The 15,570-nt window shown below is 49.8% G+C and overlaps 1 protein-coding gene across 2 annotated transcripts in view; it reads right to left on the bottom strand.

Annotated features, from left to right (window-relative positions):
* The window catches only part of TECTA (tectorin alpha), a gene marked incomplete at its 5' end in the record, with an annotated part of 106,799 nt that overhangs the window by 76,094 nt on the left and 15,135 nt on the right, over positions 1 to 15,570 (bottom strand). For both annotated transcript variants that reach the window (XM_081113346.1, XM_081113347.1), the window contains 3 exons: positions 2,595 to 3,168; positions 4,564 to 5,156; positions 7,392 to 7,962. In XM_081113346.1, coding sequence (XP_080969472.1) covers positions 2,595 to 3,168; positions 4,564 to 5,156; positions 7,392 to 7,962 — 1,738 coding nt within the window. The remainder of the gene's footprint in view (positions 1 to 2,594; positions 3,169 to 4,563; positions 5,157 to 7,391; positions 7,963 to 15,570) is intronic.

The raw sequence follows: 15,570 nt of genomic DNA, 5'->3' as shown, positions 1-15,570 counted from the left end.
AAGCTGTATTACAAAGCCACTGTTCTCAAAACTGCCTGGTACTGGCACAAGAGCAGACATATAGATCAATGGAATAGAATAGAAAGCCCAGAAATCGACCCGAACCAATATTTGACAAAGGAGGCAAGAACATACAATGGAGTTAAGATAGTCTCTTCAATAAATGGTGTTGGGAAAATTGGACAGATATATGCAAGAAAATGAAAGTAGACCACCAACTTACACCATACACAAAAATAAACTCAAAATGGATAAAGGACTTAAATGTACGACAGGAAACCATAAAAATTCTAGAAGAATCCAAAGGCAACAAAATGTCAGACATATGCCGAAGCAATTTCTTCACTGATACAGCTCCTAGGGCACTTGAAACTAAAGAGAAAATGAAGAAATGGGACTACATCAAAACAAAAAGCTTCTGCACAGCAAAAGAAACCATCAACAAAACAACAAAAAAACCCACTGCGTGGGAAAACATATTTGCCAATGTCATATCTGATAAGGGCCTAATCTCCAAAATTTATAGGGAACTCATACAACTTAACAAAAGGAACATAAACAATCCAATCAAAAAATGGGCAAAGGACCTAAATAGACACCTTTCAAAAGAGGACATTCAGAAAGCCAAGAGACATATGAAAACATGCTCAAAGTCACTAATCATCCGAGAGATGCAAATCAAAACAACAATGAGGTACCATCTCACACCTGTCAGACTGGCTATCATCAACAAATCAACAAACGACAAGTGCTGGCGAGGATGTGGAGAAAAAGGAACACTCGTGCATTGCTGGTGGGAATGCAGACTGGTGCAGCCACTATGGAAGACAGTATGGAGTTTCCTCAAAAAACTGAAAATGGAACTCCCATTTGATCCTGTGATCCCTCTTCTAGGAATATATCCCAAGAGACCAGAAACACCAATCAGAAAGGATATATGCACCCCTATGTTCATAGCAGCACAATTCACCATAGCTAAGATCTGGAAACAGCCTAAGTGTCCATCAGTAGATGAATGGATTAGAAAACCATGGTACATCTACACGATGGAATACTACGCTGCTGTAAAAAAGAAGGAACTCTTACCATTTGCAACGGCATGGATGGAACTGGCGAGCATTATGCTAAGTGAAATAAGCCAGTCAATGAAGGAAAAATACCACATGATCTCATTCATTCATGGATAATAAAGACCATTATAAACTTATGAACAATAATAGATACAGAGGCAGAGCTGCCTCAAACAGATTGTCAAACTGCAGCGGGAAGGCCGGGGAGGGTTGGGGGGCTGGAGGGAGGGGGGTAAGAGATCAACCGAAGGACTTGTATGCATGCATATAAGCATAACCAATGGACATAAGACACTGGCAGGTAGGGGAGGCCAGGGGATTGTCAAGGGCGGGGGAAAAAAAAGGACACATATGTAATACCCTTTGTAATACTTTGAGCAATAAAATAAATAAAATAAAATAAAATTAAAATTAAAAAAAAGGGCATGATGCATGCAACTTATTTTCAAGTGGAGAGAGAGAGTAAGAGAGAATGAAAAGCAAATGGGGCAAAATACTAACACTAGGTTAGTCTGGTTTAAGGTATATACATATCCTTGCAACTTTTCTGTAATTGAGGTTATTTCAAAATAAAATATTTAAAAATAAACAAGCCTAGGTAGGAAGAAATAAAACGGAAAGAAATAAAGAAACGTAGAGGATGGGACCTTAACGGTGGCGTTGGTTCTGGTTCAGGGCCCAGCTTTTTGGTGAGAAAGGGGTGGGTGCTCCAGGCCGGGGTCCCCCTCCCGGGCACCCCCCCTATTTTCCATGTGACTCCTCCCAGTGGCTCCCGCAGAACCAAGAGTGTCTGATGTCAGGTGATCCCAGCAATTGTTCTAACAGACCATTCCTGCCACGGCCTGCGGAGAAGGGTCAGAGACCCTGGGGACCAGCAAGGTGAGATTCTCCAAGGAGCCACTGCCAAGTGTGCCCCAGGGAACAGTGCGATCTCTACTCCGAAAAAGCACCCCGACTGGCCACCTGCTATGGCAACAACTGGACCTTCTTTGCCAAGAGAGAAGGCACCATGCGAACCATCACGAAGCGCCCACGTTCTCCGCCATGATGTGTGCTCTGCCAGATTAAACCGCCAGCCAAAAGGTGGCTAACTGTGCCCTGGCCGGTTTGGCTCAATGGATAGAGCGTCCGCCTGCAGACCAAAGGGTCCCGGGTTCGATTCCAATCAAGGGCACGCACCTCAGTTGCAGGCTCCTCCCCGGCCCAGGCCCTGGTTGGGGTCCATGCAGGAGGCAACCAATTAATGCCGCCAATATTTCCCTCTCTCGTCCACTCTCTGAAAATCTGAATGGCTCGCAGTGAAGAGCTCGAACCGTTGGTTTCCGCCTGGGGAAGGTGCTCAGGAATCAGACGGGCCTGGAGCTTCCTCGGCAGGAAGGAGCCCGGGAGAGCCGCGCGCCCCCGCCGCGCGCCCCCGCCGCGCGCCCCCGCCGCGCGCCCCCGCCGCGCGCCCCCGCCGCGCGCCCCCGCCCCGCGCCCCCGCCCCGCGCCCCCGCCCCGCGCCCCCGCCCCGCGCCCACTTACGGCAGAAGTCGTAGGTGCGCCAGGGCCCCACCTCCACGTCGGCGTTCTTGCAGGCGCCGGCGTAGCGGGCCACGGCGTCGCAGAGCTCGGACAGGTTGCCGCCGCTCTGGCAGAGGCGGAAGAGGCAGGTGCGGTAGTAGGCGGTGGCGTTGACCACGCCGTGGCACTCCAGGAACGAGCTGTTGGACGGGTCGTTGATGACGCCGCAGCGCGCGCGGCTGCGGTAGAGCTTGAGCAGCTCCGAGTCGTTGCCGCAGGCCTTGAGCAGGTCCCCGCACTCGCCGTTGCAGATCTCCTCGAAGGTGGTCCAGCTCTCCAGGAACACGGCCAGGTTGTCCGTGCACTTGCCGTTGGGGAGGCAGAACTCGTCGCTGGCGTTGGCGTTGAAGAAGCCGCACAGGCCGCCGGTGCAGTTGAAGTAGACGGTGGACAGGCGCACGTACAGCAGCCCCGAGGCCCAGTACTGCACGCTCACCACGCCCTTGGACTCCACCGTCGTGCTGTTCTGGGTCTGGTGAACCTCCAGCTTCCCCGAGAGGTGGAAGAACGGCAGTTCCACCTCCTGGCCGTTCACCTGCAAGAGCAGGCCCCGCGGTCAGTGCCGGCGCGGGGGCCAGAGGCCGCGCGGGACCAGCCGGCCCTGCAGGAGCCGCAGACAGGCAGCTGGACCCACAGAGGTCATTGCCTTTGTGGCTGGGCCCTCTGACGCAGCGCAGTCGCTGTGTGTGTCCTTAGGGCGGACGCTCAGCTGGCCCCAAACCAAAGGGAAATGGGCGCAGGTGTCCTCCCTGTGCGCGGCTGCCGCCGGCCGCCTTTCCACAGACAGAGCCCCTTCCCCTTTGGGCCTGGCTTTGCCCGTGCCCCGCCCCCCCCCCCCCCCCCCCCGCATGTGGTGCGTGTCTCATTATCTTGCTGTCCAGCCACCTGTCTGTTCTTTTAATAAATGAGTCCCTGCAGTGTCAGTAGGGATGAAACACAGTCCTTTTCGTCTGTGGGTGTGTTTTATGCCCTGTGCTGTGCTGCTTCCACTTTTGTTTCCTAAATAAAACGTCATGTGATGTTAAGAAATGCATGTCGGACTGGGAGGAGCCGCTCCCCCACCCCTCCTGTCACTCCAGCTCAACCACTACGTACCTGTGAGGCCCCATTTCTGAGGTAGCCTGTTGGGATCTTTATGTAGAAAAGAGGAGCTGCACTAGATTATTTCTACAATTCCTCCTAGAACTAATCATCTGTAAGTATAGATGCCTAATCCTGGGTGTTTTAGACCAGGTCGGAGGGGCAAGAGGTGCCATGGTGGGCACCCTTTGCCTCACCTCATATAGATTCCTGTTGTAGGCAGGAGAGTGAGTATAGGACAGGGCCTGCCTGGGCTTGACTCTTGTGGCTGTGTGCCCCTGAGGAAGTTACTAAACCTCTCTGTGCCTCAGTTGTCTCATCTGTAAAATGAGGATAATAAAATATACTTGATAGGATTAAATGTGATACTGCTGCCTGGCCCGCATGACTCAGTGCTTGAGCATCCACCTGTGAACCAGGAGGCCCCAGTGTGATTTTCTGTCATGGGACGTGTCTGGGTTGCAGTATCGATCCCCAGTGTGGGGCCTACAGGAGGCAGCTGGTCAATGATTCTCTATCATCATTGATGTTTCTCTTTCTCCCTTCTCCCTTCCTCCCTGAAATAAACATATTTAAGATAAATAAATGTGATACTAGTTAGAATAGTGCTTGGCGCATCAGACAGGTCCTATGAGTGTTGGCTATTCCGAAGCGCTGGTCCTGCTACAGCTGTCTGGCTCCCTCCATTTCCCACCTAGTGGACTCTTATTCGGTGCCCGGAGTTAGACAATGTTTGCATTTTTGGAGTCACTGACTTTCTAGAATCCACTCCTGGTCGGAGGCACAGGCAAACCGGAAGGACACACTCAGCCTGTGACTCCGGGAAGCCCTCGGGCAGCAGGGGTCTTACCTTGACTTCCGAGGCCCCGACCCCTCCGATCTTGACCTCCTGGTTGGCCACCAGGATCCGGAGGCCTCGCAGCGCAGCAGGCCCTCCGTCGGGCTTCTTCTTGTTGATGTCGATCTCCAGGTACTCGGGCTGCTCGGGGCAGGTCCTGAGCACCGTATAGGAGAACTCGGCGGGGAAGGCGAAGGCGGCGCCGTCGAAGGTGTGCAGCACCTGGCTCTGGCTGAGCAGGCACACGGTCTCGCGCCGGGGGAAGCAGCCTCGGTGGCCCTGCTCCACGGTGCACACCTCGTCGGCTCGGCAGGTCCGGTTGAAGCAGTACACGTCGCCGCCCTCCTCGCACAGGCACTGCACCGTGCAGTTGGCCGTGGCCCAGAAGAACTCCCCCAGAGTGTAGTAGCGGCCGTCGAAGTCGCAGCCGCACTCGTGCAGCGGGACACACTGGCTGGCACTGAGGACGAAGCCATCGTTGCACTCACAGCCCTCTGTGCAGGGCGTGGCGCAGGTCTGCGAGGCCGTGAGGTCTGCGCACGTGTCCGGGCAGCTGCTGGTGCACACAGAGTAGTGGCTGAAGCTGGGGCACTGCACCGTGGAGACTGGTGTGGGGAGAGGAGAGAATAGGACAGCAAGGTCAGTGACCTGGGGGATGAAGCTGGGAGCCACATGCATGCACAGGGGCCATAGGAGTCACATGCACCGGAGCCTGGAGGAAAGCACTCCTCCCACTTCACTCCCAGAATGAGGGCCGAGTAGGAAGAGAAGCTGGAGGCTGTGTGTGTGGAAACAAACTCAGCTGCTTCCCTAGTAACCATGGAGCCTGGGGACACACTTGTGGACTTGGGCTCTCATCCCACCATCTTGACCGAAATTAAACAGCAGGTTTCCATCCTAACCAGACTGTAGATTATTCAACATAGATTTGTTGTTTGGTGACCTACAACCATTAAGCTATTTTAAGATCTTCAACTGATGGGCATATAAGTTGTTCTGATTTTAAAGGGCATGGCCCATTCTTAGGAGGAAATACATTCAACTTGTAGGAGAAATGAAAAAAACTAACTATTAGAGAAGTAATTTGAAAACATCAAATTCCTAACAGAGACCAAAGAAGACTGGGCGCATGGATCCTCTGGCACACGGGGAATAAGGAAGCGCCTGGCGATCTGCACAGACTTGTGTCTGGGCTGCAACTAGGACCAGTGCCGTCTGATGGGCCCTCTGGCCTTAGAGAGGTCCATTCTCACTTTAAGGACATCAGAGTCTATGTAAACGTCTGGATTGGGTTGATTCCAACAGGCAGGGGCTCAAGGGCCTGATAAACTAGCTCCTTAATTCAATATGATTCATCCCCCGCTGACCTTAGAGAGAGGGAGACGGAGGGAAGGGGAAGGGGGAGAGAGAAGGAGAAGGAGAAGGAGAAGGAGAAGGAAGAGAGAGAGAGAGAGAGAGAGAGAGAGAGAGAGAGAGAGAGAGAGAGAGAAATGTGGAAAGTAGTACCACTGGACAAAATAGTCATTCTAGGCAAGAATTTGGTTGGCAGTTTGGATGTTCTTGGACTATAAAAGGATCAAAGAAACGCCAAATTCAGTTTAAGTTTAATCAGAACTTGGGTGCTCCAGACATAATAGACTGGCCAGTTTGAGGAAAAGGAGTACCCTCTGTCTTAGTGGTGTGACCGGTACTCGAAGAAATGAATCTGATACATGGTGATGGATGTGAATTCAACCTATACTGGTGGAATGAAAATTTCACTCTGGCCTTGGAACTTACATTTTTAAATCTTCTCACCTCCGTAGCAGTCTCAAATGCATGGATTAGAATTTCCTGTTTCCTCTTTTGGAGAAAGCCAAGGACCAGGAAAGAAACAAAATTCCGAGTGGCTTGTCTCTGTTTGCTTGTTCTAAAAGTTTGCATAACTAGGAAAGAAGGCGGGGCTTAAGTGGGCCAGAAGGAAAGAAAAACGAGATAACTAAATGGTACAAAATGCTTCATCCAAAAGGGTAACTCAAAGGAAACCGCTTCCCCATCTGCTGGGCCCGGCCTCACACGGGCATTTCAGCAAAAGGGCTTCTCCCTGGCCTGCCTGCTTCCCACTGGCACCGCCTCCTCCACCACCAGCAGCAGGTCAGCTGCGAGTGAGCGAGAGACACAGAACTAAAGGGGCTGAACGTGGGGAGAGCGAGCCAGGGACAAAGGCTGTTGGTCCTGTGGGAAGTGCATCACTGACCAAAGGCTGGTTTGACCACACGGCCAATGTCTGCATTTACTCAGCAGCCACCTGCAGCTCTGAAAGCCCCTCCTGCTGGACTCTGAGCCGGTCCCCCTGCCGCAGGGCCTTCCTCGCCAGGCATTCCTGCCACGCCTTTCACGTTCCCAGACCATTCAGGCTCATCAGTAGTTTCTGGCTATCGTATCAGGCGGGGTACACGTAAAGATCCCTTTACACTTCATCCTTTCTTTTGTTTTGTTTTGTTAATCCTCACCTGAGGATATTTTTCCATTGAATTTTAGGGAGAGTGGAAGAGAGCGGGAAAGACAGAAGCATCGATGTGAGAGAAACACATTGATTGGTTCCTCTTGCATGTGCCCTGACCAGGATCTGGGCCGGGGAGAAGCCTGCAACTGAGGTATGTGCCCTGGACTGGAATCAAACCTGGGACCCTTTGGTCTGCGGGCCGATGCTCTATCCACTGAGCCAGACTGGCCAGGGCCAGTTCATTCTTTATAATTTGTGATATTTCAACCTCACCTCCACTGTTGGACAATCCTAACAAAGAGGTTTCCCAGGAGCCCTCTCCCTGTCCTCCTAGTGGGATGGGACCTCAGCTTACCACACCCAGTCTGGAGGCGCCAGTCTCCGATCGGAATGCCAAGGGCTTGGCACACGAGGGCATAGGCCTGGATGGCTTGGCAGAGGAGAGTCCCGTTGTCCCTCACGCTGCACAGGTCATACACGCAGCTGTGCACGAAGGCCGTGGGGTCCACCACGGTGCCGCACTCCCACAGGGGCCCATCCGTCTTGTTGAGGAAGCCGCAGTAGTCGGGGCCGAAGTACAGGGCCTCGGTGGCCGTGTCGCACTGGGTGCAGTTGTCCACGCAGCCCGAGTCGCAGAGCCACTCAGCATGGTAGACCCGCCAGCTCTCTCCCAGATCCAGCACAGACATGGCCGGCCTACCGTCCGGGCGGAGGAAGTCGTCCAGCGGGTTCTTGTTGTAGTTCCCACAGAGCCCGCACGTGGAGTTGGTGTAGGAGCCTGGGATGGAGATGGAGGCGTAGTGCTGGCCATCAAACGTCACTAAGAGCCCAAAATCTGTCTCCACGGCAGTGGACATGCCGCTCTGGTAGATTTTCACAGCCCCCAAGTCTAAGGTGATGGGCAAAGAAGTCACTAGATCATTCACCTGCCAACAACAATGACAGCAAAAGGCAGGTGAGCTGAGGCCGGGCATTGGTTCCAGCCAGTGTCAGGAAGGGAAGGCAGGTGACTCAGCACCACAGGGAGCATGGTGCCCCGCTGCCTGGGCTCTGGGCTGGCCTCCTAGGAAGGCGCAGGCCTGGGGAACCCTCGAGGCCAGGCTGGCATGGGCCAGCTGAGCACTGGGTGACCCTGAAGCTGTGACAAACGCACATTGCTAGTGCCACTCTGGACTTCTTAGGGTTCAGGTGGTTGTCACTCTTCCTACTGGCTCCAGGGCTAGCTAGCTTCAAGTCTCTTCTTGAAAAACTAGTCGCCTCATTTTCCCTCTTTATTCCTCTAAATCCAATCTTTAAATCCTAGCTGAAGTCACTATTTTCCATCCACCCATAGTGTACTCAGCACTCCCGGCCCTCCTCCAGCTGACGGCGTGCTGGAAACTGCTCCCCATGACGCAGTGTTGAGACTGTCCCAGTGTTATTTTCGAGCTGTTTTGCCCTGTCATTTCCTGGTATAAGGATTATTCAACAACAACAAATGTGAGCACTGTGTTAAGAGTTGAGAAGTAAGGAATAAAAAAGAGGATTGTCCCTGCCTCTCCCAAGCGCTCAGTCCCCCGGGGAAGAGGGCCAGGGATGGTATTTATAATACATAGTTTGAAGTATGTGTTAATAGGTGATGCAATGGGAGAACAGGACATGAACAAGTAATCCAGCCTGAGGAAGCCATAGAAAGCTTTCCAGTTGGAATCAAGTCTAACCTGGGTCTTTAAAGAGAAACAGAAGTGGCCAAAGGAAGGCTGGGGGCAGGGAATTCTGGGATAAAAGAATAAAGGCAGGTGGGATGGGCATCGGGGCGTTACTGGGCTGCAGAGAGAAGGGGTAAACAGAAATGAAGCTGGAGACGGGGGCGTGGCCCATTCACTCAGCACATACCAACTCAGCCTTTTCTGGGTACTAAGCCCTGTCCTAAGAGCTGGGGGTTACCAACAAGTGGAAATTCCTGCATCGCAGAGCTTATATTTCAGTTGAAGAGACCAACAACAAACAAAATAAACAGGAAAAAATATCTAAGTATGTCAGAAAAATGTTCTGCCGGAAATAAAGCAGGGAATGTGGGTCAAAAGGAGTAGGAAAGAGGGTTTCTAATTTCAAATATGGTCATCAGGGAAGACTTCGCCGGGAAAGGGACATCTGAGGTGAGGAAGCAAACCATGCTGTCATCTGGGGTGAAAGTGGCTCATGAAGCGTGGACAGCCAGGCCCTGAGGGGGAGCGTGCAGGGCCTCCCAGGGCCTCAGGGGCCGGTGTGACAGTGGAGAGAGCAAGGCGATGGCCGATAATGCCAAAGAGAGAAGAGCAGCCAGAACAGGCAGGGCCATTCAGCTACTGTGAAGACCTCGGCTTTGAGCAAGATGAAGTTAAGAGGGTGCCTAGAGCAAAGGATCAACGTGATCTGACTTTCATGTTTAGAAAACAGCTCGGGCTTCTGTGTTGGAAACAGGCCTTGGAGTGCCTTTAAAGCCGTGCTTTAAAACCAAACAAAATCCCACAGAAATGAAACCCAAAAATCTTGCATTTCTCTTCTTTAAGGAGCGTCCACAAAGGTTTAGAAAAAGGAAATGACATAGTCAGACTTGCATTTCAGAAAGTCCACGCTGGCCAGCATGAAGGACACAACGATGTATGTCAAAATTAGAAGCAGAGCAACCAGGTGGACAACTGCTGCTAGAACCCGGGGGTGATGGCGGGTGAGGGTCTAACCTGCGTAATTACATGGAGAAAGAGGGACAGTCACGGGGTGCACTCAGCAGGAGCTGGTGGGGTTTTGTAGTGAGGAGTGAGAAATGGGGGGAGAACCAAGAGTGAGGCCCAAAAGTCTGGCTCACTTGGGCAGGTGGCTTGATTAAGTCTCCAACAGGAGAGTGAAATGTCTTCTCTTTCACACTTAACAAGCCTAGAACCCACGGAGCTCACATCGTGGGCTGAGGTTGAATGGCGAGTCTATGGTGGAACTGACTGTAAGTGCATGTACGCTTCCCAAGCTGATTTCTGGCAGACAAGGATAAGGGTCTTCTGAATTGTCTAAGAGGTGAGACAACAGACTGTCCAAGATCACGCCCAAGAGTTACCATGGCACTATCACGTGCAATTCTCTGTCTCTATACTTAAGGAGGAAAAGAGACAAGAAAAATATACTCAAGAAATAAGTTGTCCAGAGATCAAAGATGGCAGCAGAGTAGGTGGCAGCTACACTCACTTCCTCCCAGAACCAAACTGGAACTACAACTGAAGTCTAGAGCAATCATCGTAAATAACCAACTGAACAGAAGTCTCATAACCAAGGATGTACAGAAGAAGCCACATCGAGACAGTAGGAAAGGTGGCAACACATGAAGGGCTGGCCCCGCTCCCACGGGCAGTGGCTGAGATTCTGAGGGGCATCTCAGGTGCAAAGGTTCCCTCTAAGGAACGTGGGTCATAATCTGGTGCCAGGCTCCCCAGCCCAGAGCCCCAGAGCTGGGATGAGGCACCCACATAACATCTGGCTGTGAAAAGCAGCAGGGGCCTGTCTGCCCAGGAGAGAGGGGAGTCTGCTAGAAACACAGGCACCCTTTTAAAAGGCCAGTGCACAAAATCTCGTTTGCAGCCACTTACCTTGGGCTCAGGGAGAAGCAGACTAGAGTCTTGTGAAGAAAGACTGTGGATTGTGGCTCTGGGGAGAGAGCTGAAGGGACGGCCACCAAGATCCCAGTGCTGAGTCCCTCTCCCACACCACAGACACCAACTTTCTTGGGTGGAGCACTCCCCTCCTTGCAGCATCAGCCGACAGAGGGTGTGCCCTGCTGAGGAGTCAGTTGCCTGGGCCCAGGTATAGAGATCAGGACATATTCAAGGGTGTCAGTGAGAGAGTACTGTGGCTTTGGGGTGGTAGACTTTCTCTTCACTTTCCTGTGAAACTGACTGGCACCTGCCTTTCATAGGAGATCTGCTAGCCCCACCCTCCCGACTCCTGGTCACCACACCCTGCTGAGCATGGGTTGCCCAGGAGGTCTGTACAAATCCAAGACAGACTGAGTTGTGTGGCTGTGGGGAAAGGGCCACCCCCACCTTTCCCCAAGCCTCATTTGCACCTCACCCTCTGAAAAGATCCACTAGCCCAGTGATCGGCAAACTGCGGCTCGCAAGCCACATGCGGCTCTTTGGCCCCTTGAGTGTGGCTCTTCCACAAAATACTGACTTCTGCTCATGGGCCACAAAGTTTCAGTCGCACTGTACGTGCGTGCCTGCACGTGGTATTTTGTGGAAGAGCCACACTCAAGGGGCCAAAGAGCCGCATGTGGCTCAAGAGCAGCGGTGTGCTGACCACTGCACTAACCCCCCCTTCATGCTTCCTGGTGGCACTGTCCTACCAGCCTAGGACTCCTGGGAGAATCTGGGACAGACTGAGCTAAGTGACTCTATGATGGAGGCCATCATATTTCCTTTCTTCACCTGACTCATGCAGAGCCTCCCTTCACATGGCTAAATCTCGGTCTGTTTGGGCCTGATAAACTCTGTTGGCATCACCCTGATGACTCCCTGAGATCCTGCCCCAGCACAAAGGTCTGTGGGCACATGGCAGGCAGCAGCTGGACTTGGTGCATCCTGGGACTTCGGCTGAGTGGCCTCAGACCCAGCCCTGGCACTGAGCTTGAGACTGTATCAGTTTGGTGAACATTACTCACCCCTGTCTGGTGACTCACTGAGAACCTGCACTATGCAACTCGAATTTCACCGGAAGTTCTTTCAGTGACTGAGCCAGACAGGTAGCCGGCAAGCAAAGGCAGGTGTAGGTAGATCTCGCGGTGTTTGGGACTTTTGCTGATCTGCCCACGTGCTCAGTGCTGGTGGAACCAACCGAGATGTGCAGTTTGGTCATTCCCACACACACCAAGGCCCAGCAGAGGCAGCCGCAAAGTGCACATAGCTTTCCAGCTCCAAACAGGTTTTCCAGGACTAGACACAGGCAGTGACTGACATGACCACCAAAGTCCCTCCCAAAGGCCAGTGGCCAGCTTCAGACAACATCAAAGTAGAATCCAATTAGTTTCATAGGTGGGATAGCCAAAGGGAGATCTTGACAGGCATCAGACCGTGCTGAGGTGAATTCTGCTTCCTGTCGTGAGCACCTGCTCAACAGCTCCTTCACTGTGGTTGGGGTCAGTCCTCACAGTCAACCAGCCCAAGTTTACTCCACATGCGAACAGGCCAATAGAAATCAAGACTCAATAACAACACAAGGGCTCACATAACTCACACAAGAGGCATTTCTAGAGCACCAGGCTTAGATGATCAAGGGGACTGCACTGTTGGGTCCCATAAGACATCTACTACATAAGGCCACACTATCAAGAGAGGGAGAGATAGCAGATCTACCTCGTATACAGTAAGAAAAACACACAGAGAGGCAGCCAAAGCAGGGAGACAAAGAAACATGTCAAAAAGGAAAGGCAGGATAAATCTCAAAAAAGAAAAAAAAAAAAGCTAAATGAAATAGAGGTAAGCAATTTGCCAAAGATTAAAAAAAAAAATGGTTATAAGGATGTTCAAAGAACTTAGTGAGAATTTCAACAGCATGAAAAAGGACATAGAAATCATGGAAAACAATCAGTCAGAAATGAAGAATACAATATTTGAAATAAAGAATACACTAGAAAGAATAAAGAATAGGTTGGATGAAGCAGAGGACTGAATCAGTGATTTGGAACACAACAAGAGAGAAGAAAACACCAAATCAGAGCAGGAAAAGAAAAAAGATTTAAAAAGAATGAGGATAGGTTAAAAGGGAACTTTGGGACAACATGAAATGTAACAACATTCACATCATAGGAGTATCAGAAGGAGAAAAACAGGAGTAAGGGGTAGAGAACCTGTTAAAAGAAATGGCATAAAACTTCCCTAACCTGGTGAAGGAGAAATTCATACCAGTTCAAGAGGTACAGGTAACCAAAAGAGATGAACCCAAAACACATACACCAAGACACATCATAATTGAAATGGCAAAGATTAAAGAGAGAGAGGATCATAAAGGCAGCAAGAGAGAAACAGTCAGTTACCTATAAGGGAGCTCCCATAAGACTGTCAGATGATTTCTCAGCAGAAACACTTCAGGACAGAAGAAATTGGTATGAAGTACTCAGAGTAATGAAAAGCAAGGACTTGAATCCAAGACTACTCTATCCAGCAAGGCTATCATTAAAAGCTGAAGAAGAAATAAAGAGCTTCCCAGACCGCCCCCCCCCACCACCAAAAAAAAAGACTAAAGGAGTACATTGCTACCAAACTAGCATTGTGAGAAAAGTTAAAGTCACTATTTAAGAAGAAGAAGAAATACGATTAGAGAGGAATATAGGTATAAAGAAAATATGACAATAAGTAAGTCCTCATGGATAATAAGCTAAAATGTAAATGGATTAAGTGATCCAATCAAAAGATATAGCAGTGTGGATAACAAAACAATTCATAGCAGTGTGTATAACAAAACATGACCCATATATATGCTATCTACAAGAGACTCACTTCATAACAAAAGACTCACACAGGATGAAAGAGAAGTGATGGGAAAAAATTTCCATGCATTTGGAAATGAAAAAAAAAAAAAAGCAGGGGTAGCAATACTTACTAGTATATCTGAGAAAACAGTTCAAAACAAAGGGCATAGCAGAAGACAAGGAAGGTCACTACATAATGCTAAAGGGATGGATCCAACAAGAGAATGTAACTTAGGCAAACACATATGTACCCAATATAGGAGCACCTAAAAAATATATATATTTTTAAAACTCTTGAAGTACTTAAAGGGAGAGATTGACAGCAAAATAGCCACAGTGGAGGACTTTAACATATTGCTGATATCACTGGTAAGTCTTTGAGGCAAAAAAATCAGCAAGGAAACAGCAACTTTAAAGGACACAATGGATCAGATGGATTTAATTGATCTTTCCAGAACATTTTATCCCACAGCCACAGAATATACACTCTTCTCAAGAGCACATGGAGCGTCGTCAAAGACAGGCCTCATGTTAGGACACAATGTAAGTCTTACCAAATTTAAGAAGATTGGAATCATATGCAGCATCTTCTCAGATCACAACGGCATGAAACTAGAAATCAGCTACAATAAAAAAAAAACCCTCAAAAACATTCAAACACATGGAAGCTAATAGCATGCTCAATGGTTGCCAGTGAAATCAAAGAAGAAATAAAAAATGACCAGCAAACAAATGAAAATGAACACACAACAACCCAACATCTATGGGACACAGTGACAACAGTTCTGAGAGGAAAGTTCATAGCATTTCAGGTCTACCTCAAGAAGCAAGAAAAATCTTGCAAAAGCCATTTCACCATACATCTAAAAGAACTACAAAAACCCCACAGTAAGCAGAAGGAAGGAAATACCAAAGAGCAGAGCAGAAATAAATAATATAGACATGAAAAAAATACAAAAGATGAATGAAACCAGAGCTGGTTCTTTGAAAAGATAAACTTGATGAACCTTTAGCCAGACTCATCAGGAAACAAAGAGAGAGGACCCAAATATATAAAAGCAGAAATGAAGAGGCCAAGTAACAACTAACATCACAGAAATACAAAGAACAGTAAGAAAAGACTATGATCAACTACACACCAATAAATTGGGCCAAATGAACAAATTTCTAGAAAAATACAATCTTCCAAAACAAAATCAGGAAGAACTAGGAAACCTGAGTAGACTGATATTAACTAATGAAATGGAAGTAGTAATTTTTAAAAAATCCCAGCAAACAAAAGTCCTGGGCCAGATGGTTTCACAAGTTACCAACATTTAAAGAACTAGCACCTGTCGTCCTCAAGGTATCCCCACAAAATCACGAGGCGGGAAGACTTCCAAGCTCTCTTTACGAGGCCAGCATCACCCTAATTCCAAAACCCATAAAGACTCAACTAGGAAAGGGTCAGCTGCATGTCCCTTTCTAACGCTCTTCTCTCACAGAAGCGTCTGCTAACAGAGGGTAGGGAGCAGCACCACGGGGAGAGTCTCTCATTCCTGCCACAGTCCCCCAGCTTCTCTGCGTTGGGTCTTGCCCCACGCAGGCCAGCTCTGTCCCAGGCCCACCACAGGCGCTGGGATCGCCAGCTGACAGCTTTTTCCTGGCATCAGTGCTCATGTACCCTGTTCTCTCACAAAGGGTCTGTGTCTGTAGCTCACAGTGCTGGGAGAGGCACTCCCAGAGAACTCTCCCCACACCCCACCCCCACCCCCACGGATGGTGGATCCTATTTCATTCCTCCATCTATATATCCCAGAGCCTTCAACTCTCAGTTAACCTGTGGTTGGTGAATCTCCCCTCTGTGCCTCTAGTCTTCTCCCAGTATTCTGGCCATTTCCCTGTTTGGGGGTGTCTCTCCCAGCATGTGGGCGGAGACATGGTTAGGAGAGAAGTTCAAGCTTAGGGCTTAGAGTGGAAAGAGACTTGGGTGGCGATGGCAACGTGGGAACGAGCAAATACTGAGCAGCCACAGCGTGCCAAGCTTTGTACGAGAAATCGCACGTGTGGCCGTTCTAGTTCT

The sequence above is a fragment of the Myotis nattereri genome, assembly GCF_964212035.1.
Source record: "Myotis nattereri genome assembly, chromosome: 19".
NCBI classification, from domain to species: domain Eukaryota; kingdom Metazoa; phylum Chordata; class Mammalia; order Chiroptera; family Vespertilionidae; genus Myotis; species Myotis nattereri.
This window is presented reverse-complemented; position numbering and strand designations above follow the sequence as displayed.